The sequence below is a fragment of the Mugil cephalus genome, chromosome 1 (assembly GCF_022458985.1).
Source record: "Mugil cephalus isolate CIBA_MC_2020 chromosome 1, CIBA_Mcephalus_1.1, whole genome shotgun sequence".
Taxonomy (NCBI): domain Eukaryota; kingdom Metazoa; phylum Chordata; class Actinopteri; order Mugiliformes; family Mugilidae; genus Mugil; species Mugil cephalus.
The window spans coordinates 11783263-11803627 of record NC_061770.1 but is presented as its reverse complement, the minus strand read 5'-3'; the positions used below and the strand labels follow the sequence as shown (position 1 = coordinate 11803627).

Below are 20365 nucleotides of genomic sequence, written 5' to 3'. Positions count from 1 at the left end.
TGAACACAGGGCCAAAGCACGCAGAGCAAAGCCAAAGCAAGGAAGGTAAACAACATCTGTACAGTAATTAAAATCTTCTCTACCTCGACTCCTCTTCATTCTTCTGCTTGGTATTTTGCAGAATGTTACCAACATAAAGAGTCCTGAATGTGAGCATTGCAGAAGGTGAGTAAATAATTGAAGAGGGTTCTTATTTGTTTTCAGTTCAGAGGTCTTATCACTGCAGTCTGCCTTCTCCTAGTTTTGCGTCGTGTAACAAAATGTCACTACCTTGTAGTGTCCCAAGAAATACAGATCAGTCTTCGCCATCTATTTGGGACCTATAAAAGCCTGAGGCACTTTGGAAAAAGAGATATATTTTGGATGAATTTATGCATGGACATGGTAATTAAGTAAAAAGCAGACAACTGGAGTGATGGTCGATGTTTAAAGCATTTTGAGTTCTTGATATTTGTTAATCAGGGATTACATGGTCCAGGTCTGTAGAGGGCTGGATCAGTCGGGTCCGGATGTGAGGAGCAGAGTTTATTTCAGTACAGTGTTGCTTATCTGTTTCTGCCTCTCCAGTCTTCTGTTCTGATTTTTTTCTGATCTTTCTATACTACATTACATAGGTTTAGCAGGTACAAGTTTCCAACACAGGACATTTTCAGTACAGGTTGTTTTGTGTTTACTTGCACAAATACTTTACACAAGTTATAATGTCATTTAGATTCACTCTTCACAACAGCTCAGGGAAAGAGATCTAGCAATTTACAGTGACTCACCTGATGAACTTTAGGATGGGAAAGAAAGAATGAGATGAGTGGGGATCTCAGTTAGGTACACATATTTTAATGCAAGTTAAAACAAACCATTCTTAGCCAGCAGAGCAAAACACATTTTGAGATAGATGATGGAATTATTTTCATGTTAAAGAAACACCCCATGACACCATCTAGAAGTGAAGCACATTATCGAAAACAGGCAGCAAATGACAAGTGTTGAATTTCAGTGAGGGTAGAAGTAGCATATTTATCAATAGTTGCCAGTTACCAATCAGGCACATGTAACAACCCAAACACTTGCACTGCAACCACAAGGCCAATGAAGGTGCACAGATATGTGCAAGTAGTATAAAATGTGAAAATAACATCCTGTTAGATTTCTTTGTGTGTCTTTTTCGGGTAACCTTTATATGCTTTCTTGTTTGTCTTCCCTTCATGAAGCTGCTTTAAGATGTGTTTCAATAATGTTTTCAATAATGTAGTCTTACATGCAGTGACTGCAATACTCTATTAGGGTCAAATGTTAATGTGGCTGCTTTGTACAGAGACATCACCAGCTATAAACAATCCTATCACATTTATTCAGGTAGGACCACCAAGTCACAGCATAAAAATTACATTATTTTTATTAATTATTTACAGTACAGTAAGTGTCTTTACAAAGCACCAACAACTATATTAGAACATGATAGTTTTGATTACAGCAATCGTCATTTAATTACAAACTGCTGCTTTAAATAATGTTTTAGTTTATTTATTTTTTTAATTAAATGCAAGAATACCGTACCACTGTTTAACAGTGTCATTTACAGCCACACGTACAGTATCATTCACTTAATATTAAAACACGTTTTTTTGTGCAGTTTCACCGCCGACCTTTAAAAACGTTGTTTAGCTTTTTACATGGAAATAATTACAGCGATATAAGAGATTTAAATTGACGTAGCTCAGTGGACCAGCGGACCAGCACCGGGAGAAGGCCGCGGTTTATTAACACCGTCGACTATCTGACAAGTTGGCTTTAAAGTAAGTACATGTTCAACGGGAATTAACTTATATAGAGCAGTTAATAACTTATTTTAGGTTTAGTTCTTATACAACAAATTACTTCATTGCCTGTTTTAAACGCTAAGCCTTTAACGTTAACTCCGCCAACGTCTCCATTGTGCTAGCTAACATTAGCTTAGCTCAAATTCCAACGTCAATTTACGACCTGGTTTTATTTATTATTATTATTATTATTATTATTATTAGTAGTAGTAGTAGTAGTAGTAGTGTTACGGTGTTCAGATTTAGCCATATCACTTTGTTTGGTTCGGCTAACTTATACTGTGCCCGATTTATTAATGCTAGTACTCTCAGTATGCTTTTATAGTTAATGTAATCCTGGTTTTACTCCCATCTCCACAGTGAAAGATGTCTTCCTTTTCTTCAGTTTATAAAACCCCCCAGCCCAGAGAACACAGCCGTGACCCCGTCGGACTGATTTTAAGCCAAGGTAGATGTTTGACCCTTGATCAGGGGCAGACGCTGGACCCTGAGCTAGGCCTGATGGAGTCGACGGAGGTTGAATATGCACACCTGCAGCACTTTCTTCAAGCACACATGGAGACACAGGCTGGGCCTCCAGACTGGCCTGATGCCAGACCTCACCCCCCTGCTGCTGAGATGGCTAAAGATGCCCTTGTGTCCACAGTAACCTCTCCCTCCACAACCACTCAGGCTATCGACCTGTCTACGTCAAGCGACGACCACTGTCTGGTGGTAGCGGGAGAAAAGACGCCACCTTCTTATGGAGAGATCCCAGGTTTTGTGCTGTCCAGGATCAGATATGAGGAAAGTCCAGCCGAACCGCCTGCCAAAGCGAGCACATCTCCGAAGAGATCCAGGTCGGCTGCTAGAGTTTGCTTGGAGAAAAGATTTAATACTATGTCTGCTGATGCCTCAAGACAGCAAGATATTCAGTCTGCAGTCCTCACCAAGTAGGTTTCAGTAATCTAGTGTATTGTTGATTTTTGTTTTGGTAAATATGATGCTGAATTCTCCCTGCTGTCATTTCAGTTTTTTGACCATACTTCAGCAGTCAGCAGAGGCTCAGGATGCCACCATACACCCTCCAAAGCAAAAGTGGATTAAAGCCGACAGAGCAAATCCCTTTGAGGTCCCAAGCTCGTATCTGTCAGGTGTTTATGACCCAGTCACCAACATGTGTGGTAAGGTACGGTGACACACACACATATATATATTACATGAATGTTGTAACAGCCATAGTCATAGGCAGAATTCAGAGTTTAATCTTTTTTTCTCGTTGCAATCTCAGGTCATTGCTCATGTGGTGGAACCTGCGAAGCATCAGGCTTTAATCCTCCCCAGCTTTTCATTTAACTTTCACCCAGAGGCAGGTGCTATGAAAGTTAACTGTACTAGTAGCAGCAACCCAGCAGAAGAGCATCAGTTGGTGAACACCGGAAGTAATAATTGCACACTCCATAATGTGTAACTGTTTTGTTTTTGCCTGCAAATACAAGATTAAATCCGTGGCCAACGTAAAATTTATGCTCCTGTTTTTTTCACAGAGGTGGGGACGACTGCTGCCTCCAGGAATCAGTGCAGCACCCACTGCTCTCAGCCTGCCAAGGCTGCTAAAGCTGCCCCAGACTCAGCCAGAGAATCCCAGAGCAGGGCCAGGATAAGACCTCAGTCTTGTATGACTCTCAGCCAGCGCAAGGAGAGGCACAACAGCAAAGAGAGGGAGCGCAGGTGAGCAGCCATCACCAACACCTGGAGGTGTATTCACATTCTCCACGGTGTGTGTCATAACTTCATCAAATACATTAGACAGGTGAATTCAGGGCTGCTGCCACTGCCTTATATATTTCACTTAACAGTTTCAAGATCACATCTATAGGCTGTATCTAAAATGACTCTGTTGTTACGCTGCTATAATAAAAAAAAAAAACATAGTTTAGTCCAGGTGTTCCCTGAGCCTTCAGTACAAGTAGCTGTAAAGTCTGTCAGTTTTTTAATTTTACATTTTAAATAACCTTTCGTTGCATAAAAATTAAGACATTAAATATTCTTGTTTTAATTTGTTTTAATTAAATTAAAACAAAAGAATAGTTAATTCTCCAAGAGGGCATTACATTATTTCTGAAATATGTACCTCAGTTATTTCAAGAACAGCATTTCGTTTCAGTTTCTCCTTATCTGATAGTATTACAGTACTTGAGGTATTGAAGTGTTTGTCTAACTTATTTGAAGTCAATACCTCTTGAAAAATAATCGTTTTACATTTATTTGGCTGTAAATACACAATTGTATGTATTTAAATGAGGTTTAAATGAATTACAATAATTTGTTTCAGCCCTGTTGCATACTACTTGTTGTTTAGTGTTTTCTAACTGTGGAGCTTCCTCCTGAAGTCTTTATAGTTGCTTGATATGCAGCCTCATTACATATACAGTAGCTTAAATAAAAGTTAAAAGATATAAGGATTTCTTCTATAAGTCAGTAGACATAAAACTTGAGGTTCTAAGAAATACCGTTTAGGGAAACACAACATCTGCCTTGCCTCTACAGAAAGAGGATTCGTTGGTGCTGTGATGAGCTGAACACGATGGTGCCGTTCTGTGACTCGGACACTGACAAAGTCACCACCCTGCAGTGGACCACGGCCTTCCTGAGATACATCAATAAAACATATGGAGAGACCTTCAAAGAGGTGAGCGTGTAGAACATTCATCTACGGGAAGTATTTCGGATGGATCATGCTTCAGCTGAATCAGGCATAACATTATGACCACCTTCCTAATATTCCAAAACAGTTGGGACCCATCAGGGAATGTCCTTGGTCTTTCTGAGGGTGTCCTTTGGTGTCTGGCCACAGAATGCTCTTAGTGGTGTTCTTTGTGCTGTTCTTCATGTTTTCAATGTTCTTCAAGTCTGATCTGGTATAAGTGGTGGGTACGTGTCTAAGTAACATCCACACAAATACTAGGTCAAAACTTTGAGGTCATATTTTGCAGGACTTCAGTCATTGAGAGGTAGAGGTTGGGTCGAGCTGATGGAGAAGTTCTGTGATGGCCCAGGGAAAAAAGCTTATGTAGAGAGTTGTATGAAGTACAGCATAAAATCACAAACCTTTATTCTTTTCTCTGATGGATTGTCTGTCTAGTGGTATGAAGTGTATGCACACTGAATGTACTGACTGAAAAGTCAGTTGGATCGATTTATACGAACAGTCTGGTTTCTTTGAAGTGGCATAGCAGGTACTTATGCAGTGTAGTAGTGTAGTGTATTACTACAGTAGAAGGAGTCCTGGCACACCAGGCAAACAATGAGCTGCTGTGGATACGGTCAGCAGCTAAATGTATTTTAATTGCAATGAACAAGGCTCACATTAAAATAATAATAATAATAATACGGGTTGTAGTGTACGATATATTAAGAATATTATTTTTGCTTTTTACCTTCAAAGCCACCAGGCTCACAACAACACAAACAAACCAATCTGAGAATCTCAACTCTTGAGCTTCAAGAGGTAAAATTCTAGTGTTTTTTTTGAGTCTGATGCCTAAGAAAGGAGTGTACTCCAGGTCTGCTAAGTAAAAGTCTCTCTGAAGCCATATAAAGCAGTGGTCATTTTTAGTATATACTGTGCACAAGATATGTTTCGCTGCTGACCCTGTACATAAGCAGTTCATTGCTTGGCTTCTGTGCAGCATCTACTGTCTGTAATACAGTAACTGTGGAGGAGACGCTCATGTAATTCCACTTCAAAGAAACCTAACTATCCCTCTAAGGGTAAATAGAGTAGTACTAGTATTATCTGTCTTTCTTTTTCAGGAGTTTCAGAAAGTCTTCATTCATGAGAAAGGACACATTCTTAAATCCAGCTTTTCTTCGGGTCAGGACCTCATCAGCAAGGAGATAGATATGACACTGACTCTTCCTCTTCCAGCAGAGCAGTAATCTCCTCATTGGTTCATACAGTACATCACCCACACATGAATATACAGTATATTATAAATGAACCCTTAGTAGTAGCTGGTGAGGTGTGACTATTGGCTGGAGTCGGCAGTTATGTGATTAGATATGTGTTTTTGACTACATCACAATACTTTGTTTAAATTATCTCTAGAACTCACTGGATCTGGATTACTACACCTACAGATACAGCACTTTCACACACAGGTGGCGCTGTTTCCCTTTGAAAAAGAACTGCGACAGTTCTCTCTGGGTAATGCTCATCAGCTATTTTATATGCCTGATTCAAATATGCACTTTTATTTAATACTTTTAAAACATTTTTTTTTTGTTTTATTCATACAGAATGTTCTTCAGTTTAATAAATACCAACATCTGTTTTGTATTTATCTATTTAAGAAGTTGGTCTAGATATAAGTGTTACTTCTTTGTGAATTAACTGGGTCAGTGGATTCATAGTGTTTCGAGCATGTTGCAGACTGTTCATTTGATATGTAGAGAAGAGTGATGTTTTACTGAAAAGTGGCTTTATTTGTTCTTTCTTACAACATGTCGCTGTAGCATCTTACTGTACATACAACAGTCACCCACAAATAATAAATAGTATTTAAAGTCATGTGTATTTAATAGTTACAGCACCGGTAGTACATAGTGGATGTGGTCATTGCAGATTGGAAAAAATTATTATTATTTTTAAACTTAGCTCCTAAAATGTCTTTTGTATTTTACAATATCTAATTTATCCATCCACAAGTTTTATCTTGCTTTTGATTCTCAATTCCGGAGAATCAAATTCACATGTAATTAAAAAAAAGAGAGAGAAAACAAGCTGTAAAAAAGACTATCAAAAGCTTTTTTTTTTTTTTTTTTGCATTAATCTACACAATTTCTGGGCACCCGGGTATTTGTCTTTTATTCCTTTTACAATACATACACAGCTCCTCCGTAGAGGCTTTTTGCCTCAGGCTCCTGTTTCCATATTTTACACTGTAAGCTTGTATGTTGAGGTAACACCTGTGATTTACATAATGGGCCGTGATAAATGCACATGCACTTCAGAGACAGTCACTGTTGTTTTAAGAGTGTTACCTGCCAGAAGGATGTTAACCAAAAGTAATATGGGCATGGAAACAACATGTACAAAGTTTTTTTACACAAAGGACTCATCATTCATTCTACAGTTGTTTGTAAGTCAAGTCTTGTTATGTGATGGTACTTGAACCGATGCAGTTGTTCTCTTCTGCACTTCTCTGTTCCTCTGTCCACTTTTTTTTCTGGATGTCATCTTGGATTTGTTTGCGTCTCAGTTGCTCTGGTGTTCATGTCGCTCCTGGGATGTTCCTCTATTCCTCTCAATATATCACACCTGCTGATGTTACTCTCCCATCGTGTGACTCATGAATTTAAATAAAGAGGACGTTTTTGTGGTCACTCTCTCCTTTACTTCCTTCCTTCCTTTCTTCCTTCCTCCTTGGAGTTGATGTCGTCAGGTTGCAGGAAGTCGTGTTTAATGGTTTTTAGGGTTGGAGGACTTCCCGGCGATTGATGCTCCCTGACAGGCCGATGTATCACAGATTCCAGGAGGTCCATGGTGCCCAGTCCTACCCACCCTGCCTGGCTCTCCAGGCTCACCTGGGTCTCCTGGAGACCCATCACGACCATCTTTGACAATGCCAGGTACACCTGGGAGACCTGTGGGATATTATTGTAGATAGAAGTTGTAGAAGTGGATATAACATTAACAACCATAAGCATAAATCTCACTTAAGACATACATGTTTTTCTGGCTCAGATCAAATTTTCCTGAGGCCACGTACCTTGGTGTCCCTGGTCGCCAGGGGGCCCATCAATGGCTTTGCCAATCGGTCCCTTGTCGCCTTGCTCACCAACATCACCTGTTGTCAAAACAAAATTTGAATTCTGAAAGGGGCATGTGACAGATTTCCCTTGAAATATCTTGCATTACGATTTAAATTAAACAACAGTTTGAGGTTCAAAGAGGTCAAATGATCCAATATTGTTAGAGAAATCAAAAAGAAGTTCAAAAACAGATTACAAATTTATGTAGCAGCACACTTCTTACAATTAATCATCTCACTACCTCTAACAAAATAGTGGGGCTCTTCCAAAGAGGGCAACGTCATTACACTTCGTATAAAATATCCAAAGCTAGCTAGATACTGCTCATGCACTGATTATTATATAGTTATATAGAAGATATTGGCTATATGTTTAGTGGTATATATTTGTGTTGTGTTGGCAGTTTCATTATTATGTGAGTATCTTCCACTCCAGATGTTACGGAGATCAAAAGTCTGACTTTCATACCTCTGGGACCTGGATCTCCGAGCTCTCCTGGCAGGCCTCTGTACCCCGGTGGTCCTCGGGATCCCGGGTGCCCGATCGAACCAGCATCACCTGGCGTTCCTGGAGGCCCAGAAGGCCCGGGGCGGCCCACCATCCCAGGGGCCAAGGGTCTTCGCAGGTTAGCAGCCAGCTGTGCAATCTGGTCTGCATGATGGGGAAAAAAAACAGAAGGTTAACGGCCAGCTTTCCTTTTATATTTTTATATTATTATATTATGTGTCTTACCATCGATCATTGAGCCACACAGCTCTCTGATGTGCTGCTCACTCGCCAGTCTACCCTGAAACACGAGACAGGATACATTAATGCTATTCCTTAACCAAACAAGCAAGTTTACAGCTCCGTACAGAGTGAAAAACACTTACAGGTACACCGGTCTTTCCTGCGATTCCAGGCAGACCTTGTTCACCCTGGAAGCCCATTGGTCCTTGTTTTCCTGGAGGCCCTCTAGCTCCGAGCTCTCCTTGTGGACCCGACACGCCCTTAGGGCCCAGTTCACCCCGCTTCCCCGGCTATAATCAACAACCACATTAAGTTGAATAACTCGTTCTGGTTTGCAAAAAAAGTATCAATTTCTACCAAACAGGAGCTACAAACATCCCTGAGACCTGATCATTGACTAAACACCAGACGAGGAGCAAACTGGGTCTGTCGAGACAATGCGGGGGTGGATTCAGATGGCGTCTTGTTGCTGGATAATTACTCCGACGAGCACAGCAAACAGTAAATGAGACTAAGAGTCTGAGGCTCATCAGTGCTGTATCTCTAATTACATAAATTGTGCTGCAGCTTAATGCGACTCATCTTTCCCTTGTGGCGTTAGCAGCAAACAGGCCAATAAAGCAAAAGCAGCAATACCTAGCTCTAATTAATCCTGTTAAACCTGGAATGTGAGGCTGAATCATGTGCGGCGACTCTGACAAGTAGGCAACAGCTCAGAGCGAGGCACTGGTTTTTAATGTTTAGTGAGGGAGCAGACATGAAGGGAGTTTGGAACGAACTTAATTACACCCACACACAACATCTGATCTATGTTTGGTGCAGGCAGATGGACATACACTGTATATAGAAAGCTGGTTTGTTTGTGGTTTGTCCGTGTGGAAGGATGAAACGCTGCAAAATGAAACTAGATGAAGTAGCTCACCTGTCCTTTCTGTCCCACTGGCCCGAAAGGACCCTGAAAATGAACAAATTAGTTTAGATAAACATGTCTGATTTCACATCGCATTATGTCATGTGGCGCGCAATTCACTGGAGCAAAAGAACATGTCAGAAAAGCTCAACTTTGATGAGATTTAAATGATTGTCCTAAACCATTTTAATAAAAAGTAAGACTAAAATCAACATTTTCCCTGCTCTTTAAACAGCTCAAAGCATTAAAACTAAAAAGTGCTTCATTGAAAGTTCTTTTATCCCACACCAAGACACTCACTTAAGGACCAAGTTTAAAGACAAATGATAGACTTTTAAACTCAATATAAACCGGTTTAAGGATTTTAAATAGCTGTAATTTGTTCTCTCCTTCTCATCCTAAATCCTGAAGCAACTTTAGGACTAATTACTATATCTAATGAGTCTCCAGGTTACTAACACTGCAGGTGAAAAATGAAATACTTACAGGTTCTCCGTTCTCTCCTGGTAAACCATCACTTCCTGCCACACCCTAAAGTGAGAATATAAAATCTGAATGAAGTGACTGAATCTCACACGGCTGAGCTCATGAACTGCATTGTTCGGCACCACCACTTTCATAGAGAGGTTTAAATCTACACCAGCTCGAACTTTGACTTACCATGTCTCCTTTAGCTCCAGAAGCTCCGACCGGACCCTGAAAAAAGCAAAGAGAATAAAGGTAAAGCCATGCGGAGACGCTTGCTGAAGGCCAGCTGCGGGAGACGGAAGGGGGGATGAAGGGAAGTGAGGTGGGCTGGTTGAGGGGAACCAGGACCGGTATGAAGGGCGGCTTTGTTCTGCTCTCATGTTCTGAACAGGAGGCAGCTTTGTGTCTGTGCTCTCTCCTGGCTGCAGTTTGAGTTTATACCAATCGGGCAGAGGGGAGACGACCTGGTTATTGACATACAGTGGAGTGTCCTGGATAGTTCTAGGTCTCTAGTGTGTCTGCGTGAAGAAAAGCTGCAGAGTTTCATTCAATCGGTTGACAGAAAATTAATGTAATTGTGTATCGATTTGATTAATTAATTAATAGTTCTAAGCCATCCACTCACCCTTTCACCAAACTCTCCACGGATTCCTGTTGGTCCTGGAAGACCTGGATCCCCCAAGGCTCCTTTGATTCCCTGTAGCACCAACACCAAACCAGTAAGTTAACCAGTAATAATACTGATAATAGTAAAAAGAGTTATGCTACTGACCTGGAAGCCTTTGACTCCCTGAGGCCCAGCGTTACCCGCTGGCCCAATACCTCCCTGTTGGAAAGAGACACAGTCATGAAATCCTACTAGGCTGAAGTAGTAAGTAGACAATTTATATTCAGAGAAGAAGAAACTAACCAAATGGTAGTGGTGGTTGTGTGGTTTTATGATTCATTATGCAGCGCAGTGTGTGATAGTACTGTGTTAATTCCTATGCTGCTTTATCTTTTTTTTTTCCTTGCCGCAGGCTCTGATGTGAAATACAAAGATCTCTCTGTTTATGAATTCCTCCTTCATGAATACCTGCCCTCATCCCCGCAGGTATCTCTCCATTAATAACCAACTCCGTCCTAGTGAGCCACTGAATCAGAAGGAACACCCTCGGTACTTCTGTAGAATATCATTAACTTGGAAGGCCAGTGGTTCACTCTTCCAGTTTAATTGGTGAAATGCTGCAACACACATTTTGGCCTTTTAATGTGGACGATTCTTTTTTTAGACACCATGTAGTCCGAGTATGCTTAAAACTGCAGGAAACTGTGTCTAAATCCCGCAAATTAACAGATGGCCATCTGTGCAGCAGGACAAATAACTAGACTTGTAAATGGGACAAAGATTATTTTTTGATGTCTTGTGAGAGATGCCTTTGAAGCTGTTAAAGCTATTCCGGCATTTCCAGCAACACCAGGCAGTGCATGAGTCGTCTCAGTGCACTGCTTAAGAATTTACTTACCGCCACTCCTCTGGGACCTGCTACCCCCCTCTCTCCTGGGACGCCAATCTCTCCCTGAAGGGAAGCGATAAAAGATGTTGCAGTCAAGTCATTTTAGAGACAAAAAGAGACATTTTTTTTTGAGATTGCTACCCCCCCCCACTCCCTCCCACCATAAATCCCACCAGATACATACAGGAATACCTGGCTCTCCAGAGGGTCCAGTCTCTCCAGCCTTGCCTGGATCACCCTGGTGTAAAAGAAGAGAGAACATAACGGTTCTTCTCTGTGCTCTGAGTCTTAGCTGAAGGTTAAAGTCGCTTTGTTGTAATACTCACAACTTCTCCTTTAGATCCCTTTGCACCAGCCTTTCCTTGCAGACCCTACAGTAGAACATATCATTTGGAGCCATTTCATCAAGCAACATTTTGTGTTTCTATTTCAAGGTCTGAAATATTTACATAATCACAAATAATGATTAGGATCCACTTAGAGAGATCTAAGTACTTACAGGAAGGCCATTTGGTCCTTTCTCTCCAACTACTCCATGGCGCCCAGCATCACCCTGTCAACAGACAGATTTCAGCTTTACCCAGCTTGTGGCCGAATAACTTTTATTAAAGTAAAAGAGAGCTCATACCTTCTCGCCATCCAACCCTGGAGTTCCATCTTTGCCATCTCTGCCAGGAATACCCTGTTGAAGACAATCAAACGTGACCCTGATAGTTCTGGGAGGCAATGGAGATTAAAAAGTTGTGATTTTGGCATCGCTGCACTTACAGGCTCCCCTTTGGGTCCAGCTCCACCGGGAGCACCTTTGGCACCAATTTTACCCTGTTGAAAGACACATGAAGGTGACATGTAAACAGTTTCAGTATATCCGTATACACCGACGTTCACAGCTCGAGGCATTTTACTCACAATTTCTCCTTTGGGTCCTCTGAATCCCTGTGGTCCTTTTTCCCCAGCGTCACCCTGGAGACATCAGATGAAACACACACAGCTATTCATTGATGGGACCGGCCATCTATTCTCGCCGTGCACTACTAACTAACAATGTTTTTTGTGGTGACAGCGGAACAAACAAAGAGAGACTCACTGTCTTTCCAATGATGCCGGCGATGCCCGGCTTGCCTCTGAAACCTGGGAGACCCTGGAGACGACAGGATGAGGACAGAAGAAATGTATTGAAACGCTTCTAAATGTCTAAATGCAGAGTGAATCAAAGTTAAATCAGGAAAGGGTGATTATGCTGTAAAAGTTACTTACTCGGTCTCCTACATTTCCCATTGGGCCTTGTAAACCCCTCAGACCACGAGGGCCCTGGAAACGTAACATGAGAGCATTGGTGAAGACACATCACAACCCTCCACAGAATATTAAACACGACCTTCACAAGAATGGATGAACTAACCAACACAGGATTACATTTGTCTGTGTATCTTACCTGCAGACCCACAGTGCCGGGAATACCTGGTGGGCCCGGTGGACCAGAGTCACCCTGGAGACAGAAGAGGACACTTAGTAGCTGTACTCCAACTCTGAAACCAGTGGTCTGCAGAGAATCTTTGCATCGCTATTAAACTCACTTTCTCTCCATCTTTTCCAGCCTCTCCCTTGTCTCCTTTGTGTCCAGTGTGACCCTACGAGAGCAACGGCACATGGAAATGAATGAAGTCATGATGTTTGGGGTGAGTTGAGTTTTTTTTTTTTTAAGCAGTTTATAAGTAGAAACAAATCATGACAGGAAATGTCTTTACTTTGAATCCTGGCATCCCGGGAGGACCGGAGGGACCAGGGGGGCAGATTGCAGGACACTGCAGAAGCAACAAGGAAGACGTGAGCACAGTTTGGTTTTACAGTCAGTATGCAAATTTCAAAGGGTGCGTGGTTGAATTCTCACCAGAAGGTCACCACTGAGATCTTGAAGAGTACCAGGAAGACCCTGAGTAAAGAGGAATCACACACAACAAGAGATGAATTGCTGCATGTTGCACACTTTAGTGACTCTATTGTAACTCCATCACTAATCGCTAATTATAAAATACAAATTGCACTTACTGGGGGTCCATCAGGGCCAGGAGGTCCAGGAAGTCCTGGAAGGCCCTCGGGACCCTGACAAACACACAGAGGAGCAGCAATGTTAGGAGCATCTCAGTCTAAAATAAGGGATTTCTTCCTGGATGAAATAAATCTAGTGTCTGTGTCTTCCATCCAGTCCAGTCACGGTTATTAGAATCATACAAAGTTCCCTCCACTCAAAAGACATTTTTGTAAACCACTTTAGAAGCCAACTGTGTGAGAAGCCTAAAAATAAATCTTACATTCAAAGAGGAACGGTGTTTTAATAGGAAACATCTTTTTGAAATGAACTAAAATGTTTATTTTTGGATTTCTCAAGGAATGCTTGTAATTGTAAAAATCTATTGTTATTCCTATGTGTGTGGACTCTTTAAGTACTCAACTCGATGGAAAGGCAGAGTTTAATAATACATCTCAGTAGACTGTGGTAACCGTGACAACAGCATTCCTAATACAGACCCGACCTTAAGACGAATTCTGACTCAGACTAGAAAGTACCATCCCAGTGCTGCTGACAGTACTGCAGCGGCTCTGGAAGCAGAGTGAACTTTTAGACATGTGCTGTGTACCATCCTAATAAAGTGTGACCCAGTAGAAAGACTGGGGCAGTGCATGTGTGGACATGTCCTTTCCATCCAGTGGTTATTATTATCCTCTTGCTACAATATAGGAATTTAGGCCAACGTTGACCTGGTTGATTCTAGCAGAGATTATTATTGGATCTCCATCAGTATTCATTTTACTGCTTGTTGTTCAGTGGACAGACATTTTGATTTAATGATCATTTCTTCTCATTCTGACAGAGGCTGTAATTCCTTCATGGGGGGGATCAGACTCACCACAGCACCCTGAGGTCCAGCTCCGCCGGGCAACCCGTTGGTTCCAGGTAATCCCTGAAACCAAAAGACATCTGAGTGACATGTCCAAGAGACCAGATTAAATGGACTGTATTGACTGCATCATACTAAAACAAACAGACATTCCCATGATGCTAATGGGCTGCAATGGTGTCAGGGTGATGGAAACACATCATCTTATTTCAGAGCGAAGTAAAACAGCAGTGCTGTGTACTCACTGGAGCTCCTGGTCTCCCTCTGCCCTACGGAAGACACAGGAAGACACATTAAGTCACCAAGAAGATGATTAGATATACCCACAACAATATCCACGCTTACCCTTTTGGGTCTCATCCTGTTTCAAAGTTATACAGTATGTAGACTCTTGACAGATCAGGGCTGACATCTGAGAACTCATAGCTGTATTTAAAATGTCCTCATGATCTTTAGGTTAACAGAAGTCTACATAACAGGAGGTGATTATAGCTGTGACTTGACGAGAGCAGTATGACAGAAGTTGGCCCTCTTAGATCAAACTAAGGGTAGTTTGACCAGAGGAGGACAAGCTGCTGCTGCTGCTGCTGCTGCTGCGTGTTAGATGTTACATGAGGGGTTACTTACGGGAGGTCCAGGTGGCCCTGCAGGTCCAGGTTCACCCTGTAGACAGGAAAGAGAACAAAACGCAGTTAGCCTCTTGGACGTAGTCAAGCAGTGGGGACATTTAGATTTTTATTTCTTTCAAATAATCAATGCATCCTTAAATCGGCCACTCTGTACATTCTCATTTTGAGCAAGTCAAGAGTTGTTTTCCGTCTTCATTGTTTTAACACGCCAACCGAGATTGACATTTATCAGTTATTTTAGTTTATTGTCGCTGTACATCACTTTGCAAATAACGTTTCCTGTCACAAGCTAGTGATGATGATTGACAGAGACAAAAATATCACACAATGCGTGTTACAAAACGTACTTGTTGTAAATTGAGAAGAGTTAAAAACGTTTCTCATCCATTATCGTCCTTTTTATTAGCGGACTAAACGATCAAATTGCGGTTTCCTGTGTTGCCTCTTTTTCTGCCTTCCTTTCATGTCTCCTCCTCCCTCTCTCACCCCTTTGTCTGCGCCCACCCCCTCCCCTCCGCCAGCTGTATTTGTGTTGTCTTAAAAGTGAGATGGCACACTCCAAACAAGCAGCCATGTTGCACATATCCACTGCATTCCTCAGTGAGCGAACTGCACCAGTCAGACTATCTACACACTTTCTATGTGTTTTAGTGAACTCTTCATCAGCTCAGGCATTGTCTGCGACTCCCGACACTTTTATCCTGTTTGTCTTCCCTCCACTCTTCAGCACTCTGAGCCATGACGGTGTAGTTATCTGAGTAATTAGGGACATGGGTTGATGCAAGCGTCCTCATTAGGTTGGCTAATTAGTTGAATGGCTGGGAGGGTGGAGGTGGGGGGGCAGTGTTATCTGTCTCGACAGTTACTCTTCAACCTTGCGGGAGAGGTTCCTCTGTCTTTATTATTTCATATCTTTTCTGCATTGTGGGAAATCAAAGGCGTCGAATCTGTTTAATCGTAAAAGATGGCGCAGCAGTTTGATGTCGCGCGAGTGTTGTAACTCTGTCTGCTCTTGTGTCTCTCTCCGAGGATAACACCTGTTTCCCTCCGCATCGCCGTCTCCTGCAGCCTCGCCGATCGGTGGGAAACAGTGTGCATTCCGGGCGGGATTAGGGAAGCAGCAGAAACAAATCCGATTCTGATCCCTCATTAAAAATAGTCCCACCAAGAGGCTGAGCCAGCTTGACAAAATCAGGCTGACAGAGAAAGCAAGAGACCATGTGCCTGTTAGACCCTCCTGAGGGTCTTCAAATAACAGAGCCCGATTAGCGCGCCGAGTTTGCACATATGTGTCTTGCCTGTGGCAGACGTCGGCTGATTAACGAGGAGAACTGTAAAGCAGGCGGTTGGTGCGTCTTTAAATGCATCGCAGAGAGCTCGCGAGACCAAAACATACTTACTGGTTCCCCTGGGGGTCCATCCTTGCCAGCAGGACCATCAGGACCCGTCAAACCCTGAAGAGGATGTGCGACAGTTGTACATCATTGCCTTACATTCAGTATCGTAGAATCAACATCCTAAAAGAAATAAAAAACATGGGGGTGTGTTGATGTTAGTGTTTATTGGACACTTACATCTACTCCTGGAAGTCCTGGCAGACCCGGTTGCCCTGGTAACCCTGGTATTCCTGCTTTCCCTTTGGGGCCCTACAAAGATGGAGAGTTATGTAGTTATTTGCACAACTGAACAATTGATTTAAACATGTTCTAATCATTTATCTTAATTTTCATATTGGTAATCTACAAGTCGAAGGTGATATCTGGAGGCAGTATGTCTTCTTTTGGAATAGAGTTGAACTGGAGCACACAGTTGAACAAGTTGCACCAGTGTAACACGGCTGCTGTTGATTATTTTGGCACACTGCAGGGACGTCAAAGGCAGAGTGCAGACCTTGATGTGTTTTTACAACCTCCCTTAGCCACCTAAATAAAACTGAGTCAATACTGGAATACTTACTGGTTTCCCTGACAGTCCAGGAGGTCCAGGTTTGCCCTGTTAATGGGATAAAACAAAAGAATAAATAGGTAACACATCCTTCTGATTGTTGTCACAGTTTATATGTGGCACATCTTGAACAGTTTCTAGTTTGGAGTCGTACAAATGAAGCTCTACACGCAGCCACACAGGCCAAAAAAAAAAAAAAACTTCCTTCACCACAGTGAGTCTGTGAGGCTGCTTGACTCCACACAGTGTTTAGCTCTTTCAGTGACTGGTGAAGAACAAACATCACTAAACTGACCCGACGCAGACTGGTCACATGATTAAAGCCCCACTTTGGTTTGGACAAGGGGGGGCTGAAGGTGCGGGGAGGAGGTGCGAGGTGAAACTCTAGATGGTCTCACAGAGTTGGGGAATGTATGAATAGACCCTCTGTGTGCCCAAACTTCACTGGAGTCCCAAAAAATGAAATGCTAAAATAACTTGAAGTTTTCTGACATGCATTAAAAACATGTATCTACATAACATACATATATATGTAAGCATATATACTGTATATACTTTCTCAAACATTTCTGTTTGAGAAACTTTCCATTATATTTGCAAAGTTTTTCAATTTACTTAGCTTCTACATAATCCAATTTCCTCTCATAACCTGTGCAAATAAATCTCATTATATAATTTTCGTTTTACCATAATGTCATATCCTACCTAGCAGCAAAACCCCGAAAACACCGACGGCTCTGGGAGCCTCATTTTTTTTTTAGTAGATTCTGTCTGCTCAAGAAGACGTACAAGCCTTCGACATTTTTATGTATTTTTTTTAAATATATGTTTAATGGTTATTAGGAATGGATTATAAATAACTTATACTCTTTCGCTCACAGAGCTCCACTTAGAAGACACACACCTAAACCCTGCTCACACTCTACATCCATGACTATTATTAAGTACCTGTAGGAGGGGCCGAAGGAGGAGTCAGTGTGAGAAAATATGTCATCAAGAAACCTTTCGCCACACTTATGCACAAGCACACCTCCAACCGAAGGTATTTACGTGGGATCAAACTTAAACTATTGCTCTAAAAGCAATGTCACAAATTCAAGCTGATATTTAAACATATGTCTTGTTAATCTGTAACTCACTTACTTAAAATAACAGAAAAAATATATATTTTTCATTACTCACAAAAACAAAACTAAAAGGGGAATTCATCAGCTCTCATCCACTAACTAGGGGCACTCAGTTAACTGTTAAAGAAACAGAATTATATTTATATAAGGCTTGAAGTCATTGGAGTCTGGTCAACTCACATCGGTGCCATCCCTTCCTGGGGCCCCTGGGGGTCCTTGTGGCCCAGTGGGTCCTCTGGGGCCCGGCCTCTGCAACATAAAATTAATCAAAATCAGACATTTCCTCCTTCTATGAAATATTAAGCTGATTTGCTGTAGTGGAGTAGAATGATCAGAAAGTGGGTTTGACGTGAACTGAATGAAACAGGGAGTGATGCTTGGTGCGTTTTGGCAGTTTGAATTGGAAATAAGAACATTTAATTAGAAAGAAAAGGGTCTGTGGGAACAATTTATTTAACTGGCATTGGAGGTTTAATGCTTGATTATAGAAATATAACTTAACGTAAAAAATAAATACAACTGAACGTCTTTAAAAACACGATGCAAATACGCACGCGTAAAAAAACGCTTTAACATTACGCACAAGACGGATTGACTGACCGGCTTATACAAAAACCTGAAATATGTAGCTTATTGTCTACTTAATATAAAAATAAACGTCTTTCACTGAGGACTTTCCAAAATATGCTGCAGAGTTTAGAGCTCAGTCAGGGATCCTTGAATGAACAGAGGTGGCATTGTGCGCACTGATCTCCAATCCACGCATTCCACAGGTTCAGGGAAAACAGAACCCCGACTTCAGAAACTAGTGCGAAATACGCAGCCACCTGCACACAGTTACACTCACATGGCAAAGTTACAACTGGCCTGCAGAACTACAGAAGAGAAAATGCCAACAGACACTCAAACGTGTAACCGTGGAGAGAGCGTTTCGTATTTTTAGGGGGAAATATCAAGAAGCGACAGGTTTTCTAGTAAAAGGATGCAGGTCAGGCCTAAACTGCCCCAGAAGAGCGCGTTGGTCTCCATCACCATTATTAGAGGCATGAAACTTCTCCCCTTCAGTTCAGATCACGCATCAAACCCGGTCAGCGTAAAAACACTCATCGGCGTTAATAAATGACGCAGCAGTTGATAAGTCTCACCTGGGCCGAGGATGATGTCAAAAGCTGGCACAGTAAGAGCACCCACAGAGCGGAGAACATCGCCATAGCTCCCCACTCGCCCTCACAAACACGGGTTTATGCGGAAAAATAAAAGGGGTCAAATCCACAGTTCCCGGTCCTCTCTCGCCTCCCCCCAGAGTCCGCTACGGAGCCTTCCTTCACCTCGCGGCGCACAGCTCCTGAATGGCTTTCTCTTTGGTCCCAGATAAACCCGAGCCTCCAGCTGAAGGGGCTGAACTCAGTCTCGCACACTGTGCCCAGAGGTGAGGGGGGTGGCAGAGTGTGGAGGGGAATCCATTTCGGACACCGAAGAAAAGTGGGCCGAGCTGAGATTGTTAAAAAAAAAAATACCAAGGGACCAATTAGAAAATGATCTGTCTAGAGGGCCGGGATATAACGTTTCCAAACATACGACGTCCTACATCTCCCATGATGCATGTTATTTATCGCAATCGGTTCATCTCCAAGGCTGATTGTGTACAAATGATGAGTTATTGTTGTTACTTGACAAAGCTCCTTCAGAATCACATAAGATAATTTACTTTAATGATAATAATTTCATTCAGAGGCTGGCAGTGCTCTTCAATACCATCAATATTTTTCATTCTTTCTGACCACGAAGCAGCAGAAACTTTCTACTCTACACTGAACACGGTGGCTCTCAGTCTGTGCCTGTAACTGAAGATTATCTCAATCAATCTGTACTTTATTTATCCAAGCAAAGGATAAAGGTTTCAGAAAATATTGGACAATTTGAGTTGACAAATGTCTTGTTGTGTCTGATAATTTAATTTCCTTTCTGGTCACTGGTTTTCTTGACTTGTGGTGCTGTAACATTTGAATTTCTCCAATGGAGATCAATAAAGTATTAACTCATAAAAAGTTAAAAAAAAAAAAATCCTAAGACAGGTGGTTTACTATAGTACGAGTAAAACAAACGGAGCAGTTGCTCAGAATTTTGTAAAGAAGTGAAAGTTTGTTTTTTTATGTTGGAAAAATGGCTTAAATCATCAGTCCGTCATCATAATGAGAAGCAGATTATCTTTGTGTTGTTTGATGTGATGTTACAGCACTTCCCTAAAGCAACATCATCACACCGTGGGGCACTGATACGATTAACTTCACCGCAAAAATCAACATGAAAACCAGGGAAAATGACTCAAAAATCACATTTAAACTTAAAATAATCCAACAAATCATACTAAGTTTCATTTATAATATACTAAAGTGGATTATGGAAACTCCTTAGACTGATCTGAGGCCTGCGCTGCATCAGTATCTGGATCCTCTTTTGTCTTTCTGCTGCTTTGAATTTACTGGAAGGTCTCAGTAACAGGTGCAACACAGGACATTCTTTAAACACAGACTGATTTCATGACGGAA

The 20365-nt window shown here is 41.8% G+C and overlaps 2 protein-coding genes across 2 annotated transcripts; one reads left to right on the top strand and one right to left on the bottom strand.

Moving 5' to 3' along the window:
- Positions 1–1642: 1642 nt before the first annotated feature.
- Positions 1643–6369, top strand: LOC124996010 (transcription factor-like 5 protein). Its single transcript, XM_047568818.1, has 7 exons — positions 1643–1793; positions 2178–2749; positions 2829–2985; positions 3088–3238; positions 3344–3527; positions 4347–4488; positions 5613–6369. The coding sequence occupies exons 2-7, from the start codon at positions 2184–2186 to the stop codon at positions 5736–5738; spliced, it is 1326 nt and encodes a 441-aa protein (XP_047424774.1). The 5' UTR covers positions 1643–1793; positions 2178–2183; the 3' UTR covers positions 5739–6369.
- col9a3 (collagen, type IX, alpha 3) lies at positions 6264–19262 on the bottom strand. The gene is made up of 32 exons (XM_047568804.1): positions 18962–19262; positions 17997–18065; positions 16702–16737; positions 16320–16391; positions 16146–16199; positions 14744–14779; positions 14362–14385; positions 14126–14179; positions 13266–13319; positions 13108–13149; positions 12965–13021; positions 12794–12847; positions 12652–12705; positions 12474–12527; positions 12304–12357; positions 12126–12179; positions 11985–12038; positions 11845–11898; positions 11716–11769; positions 11543–11587; positions 11401–11454; positions 11226–11279; positions 10493–10546; positions 10346–10417; positions 9913–9948; positions 9739–9783; positions 9265–9297; positions 8486–8632; positions 8346–8400; positions 8082–8264; positions 7571–7648; positions 6264–7445 (listed from the first exon to the last, which is right to left on the bottom strand). The coding sequence occupies exons 1-32, from the start codon at positions 19025–19027 to the stop codon at positions 7261–7263; spliced, it is 2037 nt and encodes a 678-aa protein (XP_047424760.1). The 5' UTR covers positions 19028–19262; the 3' UTR covers positions 6264–7260.
- Positions 19263–20365: the final 1103 nt, after the last annotated feature.

What these genes read in the sequence shown, in the direction of transcription:
- col9a3 (XM_047568804.1), bottom strand. Translation starts at nt 19,027, where the DNA reads ATGGCGATGTTCTCCGCTCTGTGGGTGCTCTTACTGTGCCAGCTTTTG. An exon ending in CAGGAGAGAACGGAGAACCT is followed by an intron (nt 9,298 to 9,738) that starts GTAAGTATTTCA and finishes GTTCATTTTCAG; the next exon opens with GGTCCTTTCGGGCCAGTGGG. An exon ending in CAGGAAAGACCGGTGTACCT is followed by an intron (nt 8,401 to 8,485) that starts GTAAGTGTTTTT and finishes CTCGTGTTTCAG; the next exon opens with GGTAGACTGGCGAGTGAGCA.
- LOC124996010 (XM_047568818.1), top strand. Translation starts at nt 2,184, where the DNA reads ATGTCTTCCTTTTCTTCAGTTTATAAAACCCCCCAGCCCAGAGAACAC. An exon ending in TCAGTTGGTGAACACCGGAA is followed by an intron (nt 3,239 to 3,343) that starts GTAATAATTGCA and finishes TTTTTTTCACAG; the next exon opens with AGGTGGGGACGACTGCTGCC. An exon ending in ATGGAGAGACCTTCAAAGAG is followed by an intron (nt 4,489 to 5,612) that starts GTGAGCGTGTAG and finishes TTTCTTTTTCAG; the next exon opens with GAGTTTCAGAAAGTCTTCAT.